At 42.5% G+C, this 21,591-nt stretch overlaps 1 protein-coding gene across 1 annotated transcript in view; it reads right to left on the bottom strand.

Moving 5' to 3' along the window:
• LOC114427121 (latent-transforming growth factor beta-binding protein 2-like) overlaps positions 1-20,619 on the bottom strand; it is a 72,595-nt gene extending 51,976 nt beyond the window's left edge. The window contains exons 1-3 of the mRNA XM_028394916.1: positions 20,153-20,619; positions 17,679-17,752; positions 7,602-7,872 (exon numbers count right to left, since the gene is read on the bottom strand). Of these exons, the coding sequence (XP_028250717.1) occupies positions 7,602-7,872; positions 17,679-17,752; positions 20,153-20,601 (794 nt within the window). The 5' untranslated portion in view covers positions 20,602-20,619. The remainder of the gene's footprint in view (positions 1-7,601; positions 7,873-17,678; positions 17,753-20,152) is intronic.
• Between the last annotated feature and the right edge of the window lie 972 nt (positions 20,620-21,591).

Here is a 21,591-nt window from a genome sequence, read left to right on the forward strand (position 1 = left end):
GTGCAACAACTGGGCCTAGCGCACAATGAAAAGCAGAAAAGATTCTTGAGAAATTTACTAACCAAAGACTGGATCAGCCAGAGTGCTACACAGACAAATGAAGAGATAAAGTTCCACTAAATTGTATAGGTATAACTTCCTTCCACTGCCTGCATGAAAATAGATTTTCAGTACATTTGACCTCACTGAGGTTTGCTGACATTACATGATCAAAACATGTGACTTCTGCTGTCTACACAATCATCAGCCAAAAGCTGTGAAATAAACAGTTCCCTTTTTATCTCCAGGGGGCCCACAGCAGTGCCAATCTGTCTGTGTTTGCCTCAGCTTTTGCCATTTAAACTTTAAGAAATACAGAAAGCCAAGATTCTGGATGGGAGCAAAGGCAGTGCGGTTGCTGTGGTTCAGGGGCCAGAATCAAAATGCCTGGAGGCATGGTGAGCTGAGAGGCCATTCAGTATTCTCCAGTTTATTGTAGTTGCTCTGATCATTCACTTAGTAAAATGCCACAAGACAGGTCAGCAGGAAGAGCCATTACAGAGTGCTGACTGAGGCTAGGCCTTCATGCTGCTCAGTGTCATATGTCAGGCTGCCTTCAGGGTTTCCAATAAGAAAGGTGATTGAGGGAATTTTTGAACAGGCGTGTAACACTGGTTTGTGAAGCCATAAAAACTTCAGCTGAGGTTCACAGACAACAAAGGGGGGGAAATGCAGACACTAAGAAGGCCAACACAAAGTCAAATACTGATGTCTGGATAATATAAAAAATGATATGTGTTGGAGTTGAGTTTGTTTGATGTGTATGTTTGCCCTTTCTGGAGGTCTATTCCACCACTCAGCCCCACAGGAACCTCACATCCTGACATCTGAATGGATTAACTGGTCCCACGCACAGCCATAATGCTAATTTATGCTTTCAACACCGTGCCCTATATCTGGGAGATGAGCCTGAACACTGGTGTAGAAGGCCAGGGTGGATTCTGGGATAGGCGCCCTCCTTCTTATGACTGCTATACAGTATGCATCCCTCCGACAGCTGCATCTGCACAGGCCTGAGCGATGAGAAGGATTTGGCTATGGATGCAGAGGCCGTTGGCACCACAGCACGGAGAGTGTGTTTCGGATGGGGTTTAGGGGAGCTGGGATGGAGGCAGAGAAAGACATATCTGTCCCATGCTGAGTGTGAGTTCTCTATGGTCCTTTGTTCCCTCTGGCCTAGCAGGAAGCCAAACACTCGTGGGACTCGTTTGGCTCGCACACCAACTCTTCTTGGCCTGACTCACTCAGTATTGTTGTGTTAAAGTTGCTCACATCCAAAAATCTACAGTAGACACACATGTTACAAAGTCTCACAACATATGCTTTGTTCATTTTTACCATTATATCCAACATTTCCTTTATTTTCCAAGCCTCTGGAGGGTTCACCTGAGGACAGGCTGGCATCCATAGCCGAGTATGCACTCTGCCATGTTAATGTTAAACTCACAGTAGCATAGGTGCACAATGCACCACAAAACCTTCACAGAGGATGTTCAGCCATACTCCGGAAAGCCCTGTCCCATTCATATCACAAGTTAAAAAACCAAGGCCAAGGCCAGGTCATAGGTCAAGTTTGTAGCATCAGCACACAAAACAAACAACGCCTACTAGCAGAAAGCCAGTCAACCTGACCCCGTTCAAGTTCATTCCCAGTCTACCCACACAAACCATAACTCTAGACATACAGTTATATGGCTGACTTAGAAAAGAGATAGAGTCCCATTCAAAGAAGAGCAGCACAACCTGCAGTAATTACCCTGCCCTTTACCCCTCAACTCTGTTTTAACCCGACTCCCCATCTGCAGGCCTCCTCTGTTTTGGCAGCAACTAAACAGAGAAACAAGAGGATGATTCTGGACATGTCTTCTTTGAGTAGCAAAGCAGACTGCTAAGTGGTACAGCCAGAAAACATTCCCAGGCTGAATGTTTAGATATATATTTTAGTCATAAGAACACACAAATCCGAACAAAGTCCCAGGTATCAAGGGTAATATCAAATGTAAAGCTCCTGAGGGATCTGAGCTGCAGTTTTAATATATTATTCTCTCAACTCAACTTAAACAAAACCTGTTGAGCGAATTTCCACTCCTGCTTTTCAACATTTCTGATCATATTTAATTCAACCCCTGTGTTTCTTTGACACCTGATACCTTCAGTGATCATTACTACCCTGACAGAAAAACAACACTGTGACACAGGTGCAGAGGTCACCTATTCTGTAAGCGGCACCCAGCAGCACTGGTGGTGTGGTTTGTCTGAAGTAGAAGTGAAAGCATCCAGTGATCCATGATTAACTTGGAGAACTCCCACTACAACCACAGTTTCCTCTGAGAAACGGCTGTGCGGCTGTGTGAGAAGCCTTGAGTCAACAAGCCGCAAAACCGCCAGCCCTATTAGTCACCAGGAAAACAGTGGGCAGATATAAGTATGTAACACTTAATGCAGAGAAAGCCCCCTATGTGACTGATATATTGGAAGTTCTTTTTTATTTTCTTTAACACCTGAAACTCAGAGCAGTCAAATTTGTAATCGTTCCTGCAGGTCTGGAAAACTGTACAGTAAATGGCCAGGACTTCAATGCACAAAAACTATATTTGAAATATTTCAGAAATGCCTCACATCAGGAACATAAACAATGGCAGTTTCTAAAATCTAAATCAGTCATACTTCGCTCATTGTAACAATTTTTATGTGAGTTCACTTGAAATAGCTGCTATGACTGAAACTGAGTGAAGTAATATGGATCAGAGAAGGCCAATCTCCTAAGTTGTTTTTCACAAATTTTCAAAACTTATACCTCATTGTAGAATAAAAGATATCACCTTAGGGGATAGACAATTCATTGTCTAGACAAACTTTTATTAATTAAAAGGCTGCCAACATAATCTAATCTGCAATGTGTACAGTAAAAACACAGCAGGATTGCCTCATGAAGACTCAGCTGACATGTATCAATACACACTTACAATAACAATACAATGATAACAATCACTATTAATCATAGTAATTAACACATCAGTGTATCCACCTGCAGCCATTTGATGATGCAATTTTATCACATCTACTGTAATCGCAAGTGAAGCAGTGAAGAACACCATCTTTGCACACCATTAACACCATCTTGGCTGTGTAAATACTTAACCATTTAGTCACCAGCTTTCTTGAATACATCAGTTTATTTAGACATGACAATTCAAACTGTAATCTGTATCAGTGTACAGTTCAGTTATCCAGGTAGCTACTGCCAGCTGTCCGGAGTCTCACAGAGAGATGACCTTTGGAAGGACAGCCTGCAAACGACACACACATCCTGCTCTGCCCCACTTTGTTTCCTGCAGAAACCTCATGTCAGAGAACGGTTGGGACAGCAGAGATACCATGACAAAAAAACCTCATAGTAGTCTGTGAATACATCCTCTATCACACTTCCAGCTTAGCCGAGAGTATTCACCACTGGCCCTGACCTTCACGCTGTGAGCTGACAGACCTGTGATCTACAGGATCTGGTGATAACAGGGACAAGCCTTTCACTACTGCTGAGCACAGCGCTCACAGGAAACACAGCGTTGTAGTGAAACGCATTTGTTCCAGAGCTCTGCAAAGGAGGAAACGGTTATTTGCTTGCCAGCTGTATATAGGATGTACCGATTTTAACGTTTTTTTTACAGTTAATCCCTCAGAACAGGCTGCTGGGACATTTGGGATACAGAAGGGGAGGAGAGGTGAAAGACTGAGGACAGGAATACAGTAGGAGGGAGATTTGTTGATCATATGTTTTGTCCATTGCAACACTAATCTATCATGAATACATGAACACAATCCTTCAGTAGTGCTGTTCATAAAACAGCCAATTCTAAAAAAAAAATAACATTTTATTCCTGACATTCATGGCAACATAAAAACTCTGAGTGAGCCAAAGAGTTTTTGGAAAAGAATCTGTCACCATGGATATGACCAACATAGAGCAGGGAAGAACTACACAGATAAACAGAACATGCTGTAAATTGTAGATGAGAATTTATTTACATCACATTGTTGATATTTGAAGTCAAAAGCCAAACACACACATACACACACACCCTTCCCTTCAGTGCTCCTTCAGAAGCCAGCCCCATCACATTTGCAGATATGCATTGCTAAGGCAACAACACTAACAGAAGTGAGCAAACAACAACACAGAATATAATGCAGCAGGTCAGCAAACTGTCCTTGTAGTAGCTCCCGCTAACATGCTGAGAGGAGTACCAGCACTGAACAACAGAACAATTCTCCTGCTGTGGGTTTGAACTATGCACAACAGTAGATTATACACATACACACAGACACACACACACACAAATTGCCTTTTCAATAACTGACCACTGGGTGGGACACTTTCAGAGCATTATGTGTTTGACAGAAGAATTTTAAGTCAAAGCAAAGACTTCTGTTATGTTTATATTGGGTAAGTGCTAATTGCCAGACTATGTCTATAATGATAAGGTGCATGAAAATATTGCTCAAGTCCATCATTTCTTCACTGGCACACATCTGAAAACATCTACCAACAATGCCAAAGAAAAGACAGACACTTCAATCAAGTGATAACACTGCAATTAATTTTTGGATGAGATAAGCAGGATGATGTTGAAATCTGTATTTGTGTCAATAGTTTTTTAGTCTTGCTGTAGTATGTATAGCATACTTCAGTTACTCAGTGCCTGATCAAAAAGGCCTGACTCCAGACTTTCCCTGTCTGCTGCCCCCTGACATGATATAACACCACAAGGGGCTTCAAGAAGAACAAGTATCAGCCAAAGTGTAGGAAGCACAGAGGGAATGCCACTGATGTTAAAGGATGCATATACCCTGAAATCAAGTCCTCCTGAGGTCACCTTGTTCAGCTCGATAGAACAGATGACTTTCTCCAAGGGACTTTTTTTGTATTATCATTCTTTTTGTTCGTTCCGTCCTGTCTTGTCTCATTCCTTCTCTTCACTATTTCTTGTTCTTGGCGCCACTTGACAGGCTGGGTTAGTAACAGGGTGCTGCTGACATAACAAGCATGTCTGCTCCAAGAAAGACATATATAGTACCTTACACCTTCTCTAGTAGGGAGAAATGAAAGGAGACTGGCTGCATGCTGCATGTACTGGGCGGCCTTTGCTCCCTCAGTATATAAGTGGGGGCAAGCCTAACATATCTATCTCAGCCTGAGCGTCTGTCCTCCCTACTCCCCTCTCCTTACTCCTTCATTGAGATTTGGCACCAGTGTTTGTATCTGACTCTCACTCTCCGTGACCTCACGTTGCTCGTGCTTTCCTGGCTTTGGAAACAGTGGAACCTCAGCCTGATATATGAAACCAAGACTTGCATCCACCACTTCTCCAGAGGGAACACTGTTCCACCCCTGAATGATCATTCTAGGCTGAGAGAATGCAGAAAATTTGCAGCAGTTCATGAGGGCTGAGCTTTAAATGTGAATTACACAAGCACTCAAATAACTTCCTGGAAGTACCAAATAATTATTTGATTAATGTTTTAATGAAGACATTATACAATATTGGCTGAAGTTTTTATTCTGTCCTAAAAATGACAGAGAAATATGCTGGCTACAACAACTAACACTTGGATTAGCTGGAAATTTTGCAGAAGAAAATCTCATCTGGAACAGCCTGCCTTACAGCCTGTCTGTCAGCTTAGCCGAAACATGTTAGTTAAGACAGTCATAGCAGGGGCATTTGTGATTCAGAAACTCTGTCTACTTCTTACAATGTTGAACCTGCAGCAGAGTCTCTCACTATTTATCCCAGAACTGTGACTCAGGACACAAAAATGTCCTGTGAGTCAAGAACAAAGCAAACATATGCACAGCAACTGTGCACTCTGCAAAGGTCTTGTATTGATTAGAAGATTTACTATGACTTCAAGATAATTGTTTTGGGAAGGAGGATGTACAAAAACTGTTTTATGAACCATCTGCCAAAACATTTAGTAGTCTTTCATTGAGCTACCACAAACACGTGGATGGCTCGGCCAGCATAATTCCTTAACACCAGCAAAAGCCTGAAATGACACAAACCCCTCACAATTAGCAAGAGGAGCACCATAAATGTCAGATGTAATTGAGAATGTTTTGGTGGTTTGGTGGAGAGAAATTACCCAGATGACAAACTGGCTAAAAAGTGAACGATGACCTCAGTGCCCAAACAAATTATGGCACTTAAATGACTGTGAGCGGATTAGAAAAGCACTGGGCCTGAGTCCAACATAGAGCACAATTTGACAAGATAAGTCTGAACCTGTAAGCAATAACGATCCATCAAAAGATTCCCGGAAACAATTACTCCCTTTCAACATCCTTGATCAAGAATATGGTTCTCGCCATGGTAAAGTGATTAATCAAACCAAAAAGTTATTTTCCAACAAGATTGGAACTAAAACAGTCAGACATCCAAGCCAAGAAACTATTAGGCCTGTCTGATTAGCAGCCTTTGGAGAATTTGCTGAATGCACTGAAAGAGGCCTTCGCCCTGGCAATTATTAGTTGGATACATTATAGTCACAGTTATTCCAATAAATCAAAGAACACACTAAAGCAGTCAAAGCCTAAAGAAAATATAATCTTCCTGCTCTATTTTCATAGCAAACAGCATGGGTTAATACCTCTGTCTGGTAAGCCATGTTATATTTTCCAACATTTACAGATTTATTTTTAATACTCTTTCAAGCATGGCAAATGCGTACTTGCTTTACTCAGCATTTGTTTTGCTTAGAGTGTATTAAAGATTTAACATACGAACAGAGTCATCTGGTTTGACTTATTGCAACGATAAACACAACCAGCACAGAACTTGTTAGGAGTGAACTACTGTTTGTTAAAAAGCCTTAAATAATTTCTAATAGCGGAGCGTGTCAATTTGTTTTCTCTGTGCCTGCCTGTACGACAAGCGTAGCTAAAACAAATATCTCTCTGTTCAAAACCATAAAATGCTGCAAATTAACATATGTTCCACAAATGAAACATGATTTGATGGGCTAACAATAAAAATGAGAGCCCTCATTAATGTAGCATAAAGGCCTGGTCACTCACACGTTGATGGTGAAATGGTCACCATGTGTGCTGGCAAAGTAAATACACAAACACACGCAATGTGTTTGACAAGTAAATTTGAGTGTTTACCAACAGCAAACCATCCCACAGTCCTGACCTCTGAGACAGATGAGTGGAATATCACGAAGTGAAGCTACAGTTGCTTGTTAGCATGACAGCTTCATTTACTTTTGTTTAAAAATACTTCCTCAGAGTATAAACTGGTTCACAGGCAGGAAATAAAAGCCTGATGGTGCAAATACATCTATTGTATAAAAAGAATAAACTTATTCTTTGAACACTGACTTGTACAACAAGTCAGTGTGGAATCTTTTTTCTGGCTAGTTCAAGAAATACCACTAGTATGTGTCTACTTTTCTGATGGTTGCTTAATTTAGTGCTGACTGAGGTCTTTTTTTGACAGAACCTTATGTGGAAAACTCATGAGGTTCTTTCTAGCTATAATAAGAAGTAGAAAGCAGTCACTTACCCAGTATGGGCGGGTTGTCTGGTGGTCACAGGTCGTGGGGTCTGGGCCCTGGTGGTGTCGATGGCGTGTCGTTCTGAGGGCCTTCTCTGTGGTTGGTCTCTCTGGAAAGGGTTGGTGCCTGGTTGAATGCGCCTCAGGGTGCCTCTGTCCCGGATGTACACCTGCTCTGGAGCCACCTCCTCACAGCGGGACCCCTGGAAGCCCGAGCGGCACACACACGTTTGTGGCCGGCTGCAGGAGCCACGGTTCTGGCAGGGGGGCTGGCAGTCAGCTGAAGAGAAAGCACAGATGGAGATCAGGTTCACAGTAGGCCATGTTAGAGCCCCCCCTCCAGTAGCAGGAATGGGTTTTCCTGATTGATTCAATCAAGAGGCTATTAGTTTCACTTCTAAACCATTTTTGTCCTTTTCATTCAGCAGAAAGCCTGGAGGGGCTGTCATGTTCAATTTCTTGAGAGTTTTCAACCGCCCTGTTTAGTCTAATGTATATGATCACTTACATTAAATTCTTATCCAATTTCTCACTGAAGTAAAGGCTAAACGACAAAATCGTGGCTCAGTTCAGGGCTGCCAGTGTTTTCCCAAAAATACCTCTTGGTCCTGATGTAGAATCCAGTGTGTGCTTTCACTGTAACACAGACAGCTTAAAAAGGTAATAAAAGAAAGAGGCAATAAAAAAATGAGTGAATAGGAAAAAGTGCATGCAGGAGGCCAACTGCAAATATCTGACACTTCATCAAAGGAACGGCCTGCAGAGCTGTATCCTTTTCTTGAAAAACAAACTAAATCTGATGGCGCTTATTGTACTTAAAAGATAAATGTGTGCATAATATTTATCAATAGTCTGCAAATACACAGCGGTGGGGTTATTTCATGGTCATGGAAAAATAATCTATGTCACTCTGCCAGCCCACCCCCCCCCCTATGTCCTCCCATCACACCACAGACACTTCAAAAACTGAAAAACTGTGGCACACAATTTAATGTAAACAAGTTCTCGATCTTGTGACACAAATGTATGTAGTAGACAGCACTTGGGGATTTATGACATCGTCCTCAAACAGTAAATCTGGCCGCTGGTCTGTGGTGGCTAAAGCAAACAGCGGCACTGTCAACAGTGCTATGGAATGCTATTGACACAGATGCTGTGGACACTAACAGATTGCAGCCAGGAACACTGCTGCCGCTCTTGGCAGCGGGAAAGGCTGGCACTCGAAAAGGACCCCACTGGGTGCGAACATCGCTCTACCTGCTGCACACTTCCTGTTATTGCAACGCAATGCTTGTACTCTGGTCACTTTATGTTTCCTTTAGTCTTGACAGAAAGACCTTCGAGGATGCTTTTTGTGATGACGTGGGCTCAAACTGAAGCGACAGAAGGAAACATTACAGCGCTGTGTTTGCTTCCTACAAGGAGATCTGTTTTTGCCAGATAGCATGTATGTTTAATTGGAAACCACTGCATTACGCATCATCAGGCTGCGGTATGATGAGAAACAAACTGAGGATTAAATATCAGACAATCACCACTCTCCTCCGCTTCACGGTGTAGCCAATTTTATTTGGACCGAATAATTCACTCAGGCATTTCGTTTTAACTACCCAGAGGAAAATGTACAGCCTACTTTGATGAAGTGTACACATTTAGAGAAGTGTGGTGGCGGATTTGTATAACTTGGTATGTGATCTGAATTTTCCATCATGGGATAAAACTGGGATTGTCTGAGCTCTGTTTGGCAAGTAGTAAAATACATCATCATACTGAAAGTAAGGTCTGGCTGGGTGCCACTGCCTTGTCCAGAGTCTGCTTAACCTCAAGTTTAGGGATGAAGCGGTGGATCACATAGGCCACAGGAAAACTGGGTAATGTGTGAAACTGCATTCTTCACACCTGAGCAGAAATGTAGCCCGTTTCTTGAGCTGCGAGGCACAGACCTGAACCCTGACAACCATGTCGCTGGTGCTGACAAACAAACTGAGCGGACAGGTCAGTGACTCCGGGCCTGACATGCGCCCCCACATGAAGCTCAAGCGGCCTGCGGCATACAGTGTCGCTGCCTGTCTGTGTTGTCCCTGGGTCCTGCCTCTGGGCTGTTGAGCACATTGTCACAGTAATTGCTGTCGTGCCGATTTGTCTTGCACATCATTAAAACTAATTGCCTCACATTCCATCCATTTCACAAATATGTGAAGCAATTATTACTTTGCGAGAGTAATAATAAATTGAGAATCCATCGGAAATAAAAGAGGAGAAATGGCAAACATTCCTGGCATTGCCACTTCAGCCCTAATTATGACTGAGACGGACTGGCCAAGGTTTTCGGAGGTTGTGTCCACATCCAGTCATCTGAAAAGTGGAGACTGTCAGACTCTTGTTGGAACCTTTGAGCCTTCCACATAAACAAGCTGATCCAGAGGAGTCAGTAATAAACACTGCATTTTTGGGGCTTAGCTAAGGCATATTTAAGTAGGTTGAGTGTCTTCCAGTCCTCTAAAACTTACAGTGCCCCAAATAATTTTCTTCTGTAGTTACTCTTGCTATTTTGAGTGCATTGACAGTGACAGTACGGCAGCTTGCTGTGTACCATGAGTACTAACATGGTGTCACACATCCTCACAAATGAGTTGCACATTCATACAATGGGCAGCATCCTGACAGCTATGGCTAATGCACATATCCACCCATTTTACCCGGTTTAACCAGCACTGTTATCACTGTCATTTCTACCGTCTTGTGTGCGGTTGACATCACTGAAGCTATCCCTGGTCTGTATTGGGTAAGTATTGCTCATAATTCCTCTTGGGGTCTACAGTTACTGTTACGTATGTGTATATAAGTTTGCCATTCATGTCCCTCTTCCACTCGACTCTCATTTCTAACTCGTTTCCAGTCCATTACAATCCACCTGAGGTTTGGCTTCCCCTCTCCCTGACTGCACGTAACACAACCCATCAAATCTTTACAGTCCCTTCATTCAGCAAAGGGGGCAATTTGAAACCAGTATCTGACATAATTCAAACATGTAGCGAAATCTCCTCACTTTACACAGGTCAGCTGCGCTGCCAGAGGTAACCTGACGTCTTCTGAAAATAATATTGATAATGAAAGCATAATCACAATAATCTGGGGACGGACTCTCTAACAGGCAGAGAGCATTATGCACCCATTATGAGATTTAGAGGCTAGGAGCTGAGTCCGGAGATTACAATATGACTAAAGGCTTGGCTAAAGGTTCTTTCAGCTCCTGAAACGGAAAGAGAGGAAATTGGGGAAATACAAAATTAGACAACATGCTTGTGACTGGCAATCCCTCTTTGCCGGAATAACCCAGCGAGTTTTAGATTGCACTGGATCAGCAATTTTGTCTTTGGAGCATCCGACCTGAGGAAAATTTGTATCTAATCTTAAATGACTTCTTAAAGCCAATTTCCATTGACCCATGTCGGTCATTACATTTTAGTATTTATTTTTTTGTGTTGTCCTTTGCCTCCCTCATCCTTCATCCTCTTCTGTACTTTGCTAACGCCTCTTCTGTTGCATCCATCACACTGTTTTGTAAATTGATTTTAAAAGTGCTGCATAAATGTTATTTTTTAAGTGTTTAAGCTGAAGTTTGTGATTAAAGTTGCTGAAACAAAACTTTGGAGAAGATTATGGTAACTAAACGTGTAGTCTGGTAAACCTCCTGTGATGACAGCAGATGCCTCTCTTTAGAAGTCACCACAGAACCTGACAGAGCTCATGAAATAGGTCAAGTGTTTAGAATGGGAGGAAGGCAAAGTGGTGAGACAAGTTTAAAGGTTCGCCTCTCCTCTGGACTCTCTGCTGAAGAAGTAAGTATTGGTCTATTGAGCAGTTAATACAATTGCCTCTCAATGCTTATCTTTTCAAGTGAGTGTTAATCTCTTTGCAGCATGTGATTTCCACATGGTTGCCAGTGCAAGTGCTATCATCTCAGTCATCTCAGCCAAACACTAACTTTGCTGTGTGTACAACTGAAATTGCAGTTACTGTAAGTCTGGAGGTTTTCATTAAAAGTTCTGAACTAACTTCTCTATTTTTGTAATCAAAACCAGAGGAGAGAAAGCCTGACATGTTTGACTGATCCTTTATTTTCTCTTTGTGGTAAATCTTACAAGAGTAATATTTCACCAAATTAAGGTGCCTCTGACACAGATGCACATTTTCCAATCACAGTGTGGGTTTTTTTTCGGTCCAATACAGTAGTAAGAGTTTTTTTTTCTTCAAACCCACCTCGGCTCTGTGGGGGGATTTTGTTAACCTACTTGTGACCCATGACACTGTGTACATTGCTTTTAGCCATGCTGCATTGTGCCTCCACCACACCCCTCGAACTCCCACATCTAACCTCTAATGGGCCAGATGCTGGGGTGCTCCGTGGAGGACATGTGGATCTGGGGGAGTGCGCCGACAACTTGTAAAGCTGACTCTGTGAGACGTGGTGTTCACCAAAAACCCACAAACCCCATCCTCCTGAGGGATCACATCCCAACAACTTCCATATGGTCTTTAAGCGGGAGGGTGCTATGATATATGGTTGGCCTCAGTACGTGTGTGCGTCTGAAGAAAAAGGGGGTGCTTGTTGTTAATGTGGCTCTGTAAGTGTCAGTCATGCTCAGGCTTGCTTCCTCATTGCTGAGGGATTGTGGATGTTTTTTCATTATAAACAATGGAGAGTTGATGGAGAATACTTAACAGGTTTTCATGGGCTCTACCTTCCCTTTTACACAAATAATAAATGCTACAGGAGGATGTCTCAGTCCAGACGCACAACAGTACCTCATTTTCACCACACTTTCTTCTATGGTAGCAATTAGAAAAACATGTGGCGCAGGAGGCCGAAACAGGACCCAATTGCAACCTACAAACAGACGCACCAGCTGGAGTGGAGAAAGCAGCACTTCTGGTTTGGGTTGACAAACTGAGCGCGAGCTGTCCAGCGCCTCTGTTAATGATGGGGTTTGGAGTGTGTATTGATTACAGGATCTGTCTAATGGCCCATAACTCTCTACAGTCTGCCAGAGGAGTGTCATGCCCCTGAACTGTAAACTGTGCAACCCCCACAAATACACACACACACACACACACACGACATATAAAGCAAAGGAGGGCTCTGTGGCTGTCTGTGCTGCAGTAATTTCAACTGGAGCTCAATGACGTCATTAGAAACACCAGCATCTTATAAACCAGCTGCTAGCTTGGTTTTCATTGGTGTTAGAGCTTTATTTTTGTAAACATTCTTTTCTGTTCTTTGTTACTGCTATGATTTCATTACACTCATTCATCATAAAATTCCTCTCAGCTAATCTCTCAACTCTGCAGCTTCCTATGGGATGTTGAAGATTAGAAACTGCACAGTTTCCACAGGATATCGGCAGAAAAGTCCTGGTGACTCACTAGGTCATGTACACTGTATTATGTGTGTGACTCTTGGTCGTGACTAGCTGCATGTCAGACTTCAATCTTATTTCAATTTGTTACGCACAACAACAATTAATACACATATATGTGACTTGATTAGAGCAGATGTCACGGCACGTGCTTCTCATGTGAGTTTTTGTAGCAGTACAGAAGTCAACATAGGTGATGTGTGCCAGCGAGGTAAAGGCAAACTGAGACGGCTTGTATCTATTAGGTGAAGATGATGAACCCACATTTTTGGGCACTGTTTTGGAGGTCAGAAAACGGTTACACATGTATGTCCTTGATACCTCACCAGCTGCTCAACACATGTTATAGCATGAGACGGGCATTCAATGCATTTTACACGCAGGTTTAAATCTAAAGTGCTGTGAAAAATAAATCAACAAAGCCTGATTCTACACTTTGCTACCAACATCAATAAATATTCATGTAGATCTAGATTTTCAACCGATCACATTTAACATTTAGTAGAAGTATGTAATAAATAAATGCTGAACAGCTGTGTTAAGCCTCAACTCGGAGCGTGTCCACAGTGCAGGCTGTAAACTACCTGTGACAGAATTAGAGGAAACATGTTACATGGTATTTGTTTTAGTTTGGAAAGAGAGGAAACATTACCTTCTGAAGGCAAAGGTAAGGACAATCTTATCTGCGGGAGTTATTTTCGGGCTATGATGGAGCTCTGAGCAGCACAGCATGCCAAAAAAGAGCTGGAAGGCAATCAAAAAGAAACTCTTCTCTACTGCATTTCACCTTGTCAATCACCAACTGCTTAAGAGACTGAAAACAACTTTATTCCTTCAGATGAATGATGCACCTTTCATCTGTACTCTCTCAGAGACAACAAGTTTAAATCAAGGGCCATCTGTGTGTCTTTTTTGGGGGGGTCTATACTGTTGGCTACACTTGCAGCATGTTGCCATATGTACTCTCATGCCTTTGCCAAAACACAGTGATGTATAGTGTGGTGAAATTAGAATGTTAAAGCTTGCACTTTAGGGAGCACTATGAGCTCCGGCAAAATGAAAGCCAGTTCCTGTGTGTGCTGCAGGGAACCCTTTCCACAGTGTTTCCTGGTCTTTAATATTCTATATTGTACCATACATTCACTCCGTGTGTGGCAGACCATGCCATTAATCCAATTACTAAAACAGTCATGTCAAGTGGAGAAGCCAGTGCAACACGACATAACTCTAGAGAACCTGCCAGTATGAGCTACACTAACATACCTCTTAGACTAAAGCCAGGCTTTTTGTCATGCAGACTGAAGTATTTTAAGAACTCTTAAATAAATTGCTAGGAAATTCTGCATAAACATCTATGGTCTCCAAAAGATGACTCTTACAGACTCCCTCGACTTTTCCTGTAGCCATCTGCACAGTAGCGAACAGCTATGACATTATATCAGAGATGTTTGTGTGTGGTGTTACAAATATCTACCAAATTTAGCATGGTAATAGCACTCAATGGATTAATAATCATTTTAGCATCTACTCTGCCCTCAGTCCAACGTGACAGTAAGACAAAGTAGATCTGTCAGAGTAGAGTGTATCCTAAAGCACACGTTGTTTTTGTGTCTACTATACTAACCATCCACCTACAAACTTGTATGACGATCTGTCGGATAAGCTACATGATCTCAGCCTGTGGGGACCTCAGGCCTCCAGTGTCCAGGGCCAGTAGAAGGGACATTGTAAACAATGTGTTAGGAAGTGGAGGTACAGCCATGGACTACCAATACTAACCTGAAAACAAACCATACAGGTTAGACTATCCATCCTGCCCTCCAATGTCTACTACGTGGACTTATGCTACATCCAACTGCAGCAGACTATGGATGGCGACCCCTTGTATGTCAAAGTACGGCCTTACAGAGCAGTTAGCAGGTAGACTGTGCACTCCTAACATAACAGAGAGCCCACTAAAGTAGCACAATGTGTGCAATGTGGTAGGTATGACTGAAAGCCAATTCAGCAAAGATATGATAAGGTTGACACAAACGAGAAGAAATAATTAAATCTGTCATCCAGTAACAGAGGCTTTAATTGTTTTCCTCAACAAGAAACCACAGCTTTAAAACAGTATTTCTTCACTGATGTACAAGACATCTAATAGAGGGTTACTGTATTTATCCAAAAACATGCCAACCCATTCAAACTTCCACTCTAATTCCACAGCTAAGTAACTTACTATTTTGTAAACAGAGGCCATTCCTGATACAATCTGTCCAATGGGACAGAATATTTGGTACTGAACCAACATGCTGCTTTCTCTTTTTTGGCAATTGCTGTTTAGGCAGCTATACAACATTCCCATGGCTTACAATTATTGGCATATTTAATGAATGATGTGTTGTTGAGCCACTTGGTTAAAAAAAGGTTTTAAATTGATGGAGACCATTAAAAAATGTTCATCTAGAGATTTGACAGTGAACATCTGTGTATTCAGGACAAACTTTTCATTGGTTTTTTGTGTCAAGAAGGTGTTGACAGCACTACTAAGCTGATCGATAGTCATGTCTTATAATTGAGGCAGGACTACTGCTGGGCTATTCTTGGGCGAGGCTACAGTAAGGACTCCCTTGACTATTTATCTAAGCAACAAGACTTTTGATGAACAGATGTGAGTCTGTACACAGTGGGGAATGAACACCAGAGCGGACCCAGGAATGAGATGCTCCATTCATCTCGACGGGAGCTTCGATCCTGCTTGTAAGTAAACAAGTTTACACCTGGCCTCCATTTACCAGCCAACACGCACACCTTTGATTTTCGGGCCACCCTTAATAAAACTTACATCCGACAGGTAATTCTACAGTCATAAAAACTTGAGCTTTTTATCTCTAATTTAAAAGAGAAATGAACATAGCAGAGCAGAGGAAATGTTCTTCTTAATGAACTACAGCTTTCCATCACACAGCATTGGTTATTTTTGGTGCTCTAATACATAAACAGGTCTGCCAGCCATCCATCCTGAAGTTGAAAACAGACAGTCTGCACTAAATCTGCCAGGGGCTGGACTGGTGTCTTTAGTGAGCCAGATGACAATCCTGAACCAGACCTACAGAGACCCAGACATTTTCATAAACACATTTATAAAGACATGTAGGCACACTCTCTGGACAACTAGTGATCCAAATCCTGTCATATATTTTCTCAACAAGGAGGTATTGTTACCAAGCCATAATTCTAGACACCCAATCCAGCCATGCAGGTGAAGCCTGCAGCTGACACTTTTAATATTAGACATTACTTCAATCCCTTCAGCGAGAATTTCCTAGACGCAGCTCAGCCGCGTTTTATTTTTACTTTTGCTTCCAGCCGACAGGTTTGTTCCTTTTCTTTCCCCCACGGTGAACATGTTTTCTCATGCTGCCATCTCCTAATAAAGCTGCCTAGGGTCTCAGGCGAGGAAGGAATAAAGATAGCCTGAGCCTGTTTTTCCTCCACGGAGGTCCTCTACGTGGGGGCTTCCAGTCCTAGCTCCAGTCTGGGGCCTTTGTGTTGGCATTTTGCCGGCCGTGGGGCTTCACTCAGCTGATGATAGCATAGCCTCCAGTCAGATCTGGGTGATGGCCAAGCTGTAAGAGGGTCCAGATGGTTGGACAGACCCCTGGCTTGCTTAGATGCACTGCCTTGTTTAACATAGGCGCGTTAGACTGTACCTGTTAACTTTCTGGCAGATTAAAAGTATTTACTCTTTTAATTTGGGTAACTGCAGATCCATGTTAGATGTAATTTACACCTTGGTAAGTGTGCCTTCATCTGGGGATGGAGAAAAAAAATAGAAGGAGACTGTACACTGGGCAGAAGGGGAGGAGATTTAATAAGAAGAGTGCTGGGGCCAAGAGGTTTGTTGTGTAACCGACTGGTGTGAGAACTGTGTGAGTGTGATGGGGAAGATAATTAGCAATAAAGAAAAACAGTAAACAAGTAAAAAAAAACATAATTAGTTAGATAGATGTCACTTGTGGGTTTCACTTTGCTTGTAAAATGTAAAGATAACTTTTACTAAAAAAGGTCTTACTCCAACCTGTTATTTCTGCCTGCAGCAAACAATGGTGGTCAGTGTGAAATTGTAACATGACATGCAGAGAGCCGCTTCTATTTAAGACGAGCCTGAAAGATTTTTCACATGCAAGATAAAGACTAGGGGCTATTTTAATGCCTTTAAAAAAGTAGCTGATTACAGCTGATGTCCTTTTATTTAATTATCTGGCAGTTAGGACATCCAATACTGCTGTGGTCAAATAAAACAAGGAGCAGTTCCATCCATAATTAAGGGCTGGTGTCAAAAGGAGAGCCAAATGCTAAGTGCTGGTAATTTCCACACAAGAAGCTCACATGAAAAGAAAATGCCAACACCGCATGATGAACATGACCGTGGGGGCAATAACACCCTAGGAAAACTTTCATAGGGCAATTCCCCTTGACAGGATAGTCATTAGTATCCATTTACTGTGTTGTTTCAGTCTGTGTGCGTAAGATACAAAAGTCTTTCTGACTGCAAAGTTTACCAGTGAAGAAAGATTTAAGTCAGTGAGCTTGTGTGCTGCAAACATGCACATTTTAGCAGCAGAATGAAAGAATCTTTACAAAAGTTTATATATGATGTTACAGTAAGAATACTCACGCTTTATGCAGCGGTTGGTTCCTGGTGCCAATGCCCAACCAGAGCAGCACTGCTGACCTCCACAGACATTAGGCCTGTACAAAGGACCACAAAATCCAGAGTGAAATAACAATACTTTTTCTCCAAACATAAAATAAAAAAGGAAAACCTCTTCTTAGTCGGCAAAGCATTAACTGTGAGAGTGGGGGGCCTCAAACAATTTTGCATGACAAACAGATCTGATTGCAAATGCTGTTTCAGATCGTTCTGATGTGGTTAGCCTATTGATATGAACACCTCTGAGACTACACTGTAATTGTGTTTTATTTGATAAAAAAATTTCAGGGCAAGTCACGAAACTCTAGATGAATATGGACCCACAAGTCATCCTCATTCTGTTATGTGAGAGTCCAGAGTGAAAACAAATCCAGAGTTCTCCGAGCGTTGAAGGGATTATAGAGGACACACGGGACATGAAAAACACCCTGCATCTTCCATAAATCACTGAGCAAATGAGAGATGACAGCTTTTAAACAGCTACAACTGGATTCTTTGCACTCTTTAATCCACACTTGTAGTGCAGGCCAATTTTTTTTTTCCAGTAAGATAGATGAAAAGGCACCAGACCGCAAGAGCAACTCCAGGGCAACAGTCAACGCGCTGGCATGGATCTGTGCCCCATCATCTTTTCACAAGATATTACAGTAAGTGGATGTCTGACTCATGGTGATTTGAGAAGATAACAGGGATTGACTCATTGACCTCAGTTGGATTGTTGCTCATTAGATGCTGCGAGTGTTACTGAGGCGTCACACGGATAACATGCAGTTGTTTGGGCCCTCTGGCAGGCTTAGCTTTGTCATAAATCAAACACATCAGGCCAGACTCGTGCCAAAGACATCAGTCATCACATTCAAATTCCATCAAGGGATTTATGTATGTAATGTAATGGAGACCTTTATACAACATTATTAGTATCGTGCCCCAGGTTATAATATATGTAGTTATTACCTTGTTCACAACATGTTATAATATTTTTATTTAAACCTGAACATGAGAGGGTGGCGTGTTACTTCACCACGGAGCTATTTGGATCAATCAAAGTATCTGACAGGTGCAGTGAAAACACAGAGGGAGTCATACTGAGTCAACCTGAATGTAAAGCCAGCGGGGTGCAGTAAATGAGTAAGTTAAGTGGGGATTCCAAAAGGGAAGTGTGTCATACAAACACTTTCTCTAACAAGCAGCAGATGATTCATCTGAAGCTAATGACTCAAAGCGTTAAAATCACCGTGCAGGTAATGATCCCGCAGATTTATGTAACGCCACCTTTATGCTTCTTTAAAACTCAAAGAACCCTATTCATTCAACACTGGAATATGTGTTTTTGGCAATGTCAAGCAAGGCATTTGCCCCATGCTGCAATAAAGCATGTTGGATCTAATACTGTGGCTGCTATTTCCTTTACGCACTGCATTAAATAGACAGCACCTCAAGTCAACCATGCACCACTGCAGATGTCCAGAAATGTTGTTTTTATGTGTGAGAGATGGTTTTATGTGTCAAAGTTGGTTCATGGAGCACATTTTCACACATTTATATAGGTAAAGTCTGGCCCTGTCCTGTCCATCTTTTTTTAGGCTTAACACAGGTTAAGTGTTGCACATTATGCAGATTAGAGTCCGGCATAAGTGCATAAAAGCAGCCAGCCCTGTTATGATATGTTGTATTTAGATTTACTGCCTGCAATCCAAGGTGAACCAATCAAATCCTTCTCTGATTATTTTGTAAACACTCACCCCTCCAGTGTGTATCAACTTTTCTCCCTAACAGGACTGGAAGCCTGATTTAACAAAAAGAAAGGAACCCTAACATGGAAACAACCCATCATCCAGTTCAGGAGACAGAAAAACAGAAGAGATTTGCAGCACTGAGAGAAAGCCACTGGAGAAACAGGTGTTTCTGATCACTAAGTGAATTTGCCAATGCTCTGGTTTAGCCACTACAATACATGGCTACAGGCAGCAGCACAAAACTGGGGCACACGGCGTGAAGGAGTCTGCAGCCACTCTGCTACTGCCACTTAAATATACAGTAATGAGAGGAAACTGTGATAATGCACTGTTGCATTTCTCTCAAAACAGTTCAAATGTAGTTCACAATTCATATACATTTGCTGTTCATTACAGACTTCCACTATCAGCCCAGTAATCTGCAGCATTTAACCTCAGCTATTATCCATGTCCTGCCATGACCCTGATGACAAAATGCATGCATTGTAGTAATTCATATTTGGTTAGCCTATAGCTACACAAGCAGTGTGCAGCCCTCGTTACATCATCCATTGGTTTGCATTACAGGATTCTGCAAAAGTGATCCACCACCACTTACAGTAAACCACATGGACTCATACAGTAAAATAGGTCAAACGGCTTCCTACTCCAGGCTCGAGGAGTTTGATATGGGAAAGTAAAACATGTGGCTGTCACTCTTACCCAACGAGACGCCTTGTGCTGGCAGAGCTGGGCTTGCGGTTCGCTCTGGCTCTCTGCTGCTGGCTGGCCGGCTGTCTGGCGGTGCGCTGCGCACCCTCCCGGGGCGCAGAGACGAGGGCTTCCCGGGAGGCGCCAGTAGAATGAACGGGTCCTGCTTTGGATTTTTGCCTGCGTTCCTCTTGAGTTGAAGTGCTCCTGGGCAGGCGGACCAGAGTCCTGGACTGGCTGGTTCCTGGTAAAATTTCTCCGGATGCTTTCGAGGACGCACCGTGCCATGGTCCCTTTTGCGAGTGACCTTGACTGATCCCCCGGGACTGCTGCTGGTCCCATACCGCCCGGCCTGCCCCTGCACCCTCTTTCCTCCCACCTGTTGTGTCCTTGTGACTGTCACCAACACGCACGAGCGCAACAGTCAAAACAATTAAAACAGCAACTCCTGCACGGTCCATTTTAGCCACGCAAAGTTTTGAAATTACCGCGTAAAGGCGCAGATCGCGTTACAGTTTAATCAAGAGCCACTGAAATAAGAGCAAATTCAAAAAACGCGATTAGTCTACCAGAGCTCAGCAAGACGGCATCCTCTCCCAAGAGTGAAAGAAGCCTGGATACCTCTTCATAATGCCCAGGTAAGACTTATCAAATCAGCACCTATCTACTGTACAGGCGTGAGAAATCACCTTTTTCTCCTTCCAGCGCAGGAAAAACAAAATACTATTTTAAGCAAACATTATTCCATCTGTTTCAGTTTATGTTAAACAAGAAAAGAGGCGTAAAGAGAGCTGCGCGTTGGCTCCAGGGCTGCTGAAGCTGTACTCCAAGTGAGAGAGTTTGAATCGTGCTCCCATGAATATCACCACCTCCTTGGATCTGAAGTCACTGGGAATTTTTGTAGGGATTGCATGCGCTTTGCAAGAAGAAACTCCCCCTTGTCGGCTGTATTGTTGCTTCCACTCACAGCACCGCTCGGTCCATGTGCCCACACGCACTTTCTCTGCCAAGTTACATGATGTTTGCTTTTTCTGGGTTTCTTTTGAACAGGGCTGCTGGAATTAGTATAGATGCAGCTGCATTAATCATTACTTTCAATTTCAATTTGAACTGACAGGCTACTACAATATCATAAAAATTAAGACTTCCAGATGTTTTTGTAAGATTGTTATTTCTGTAAAGCCTGTGAAATTCATTTGAGATTATGTAAAACGTGCCTTCTGACCATTTGTAGACATATTTGCGATCTGGCAGTAAAATAAAGTATAGGAAGCTCACAATTCAAACTGAAACCTTGGAAAACCGGTCAAGTTATGTAACACGTCCCATTCATCTCCCCTTCTCATCCATGCTGCATCATCACTTTTCTCCTGACTGTCTGGAAACAACTCATTTCTCTTCTCCCATAAGATCTCAAACAACCCAGAGAGAGTTGGCCCCTCTCCTCTCAC

The sequence above is a fragment of the Parambassis ranga genome, chromosome 22 (assembly GCF_900634625.1).
Source record: "Parambassis ranga chromosome 22, fParRan2.1, whole genome shotgun sequence".
In the NCBI taxonomy this organism is placed as follows: Eukaryota; Metazoa; Chordata; class Actinopteri; family Ambassidae; genus Parambassis; species Parambassis ranga.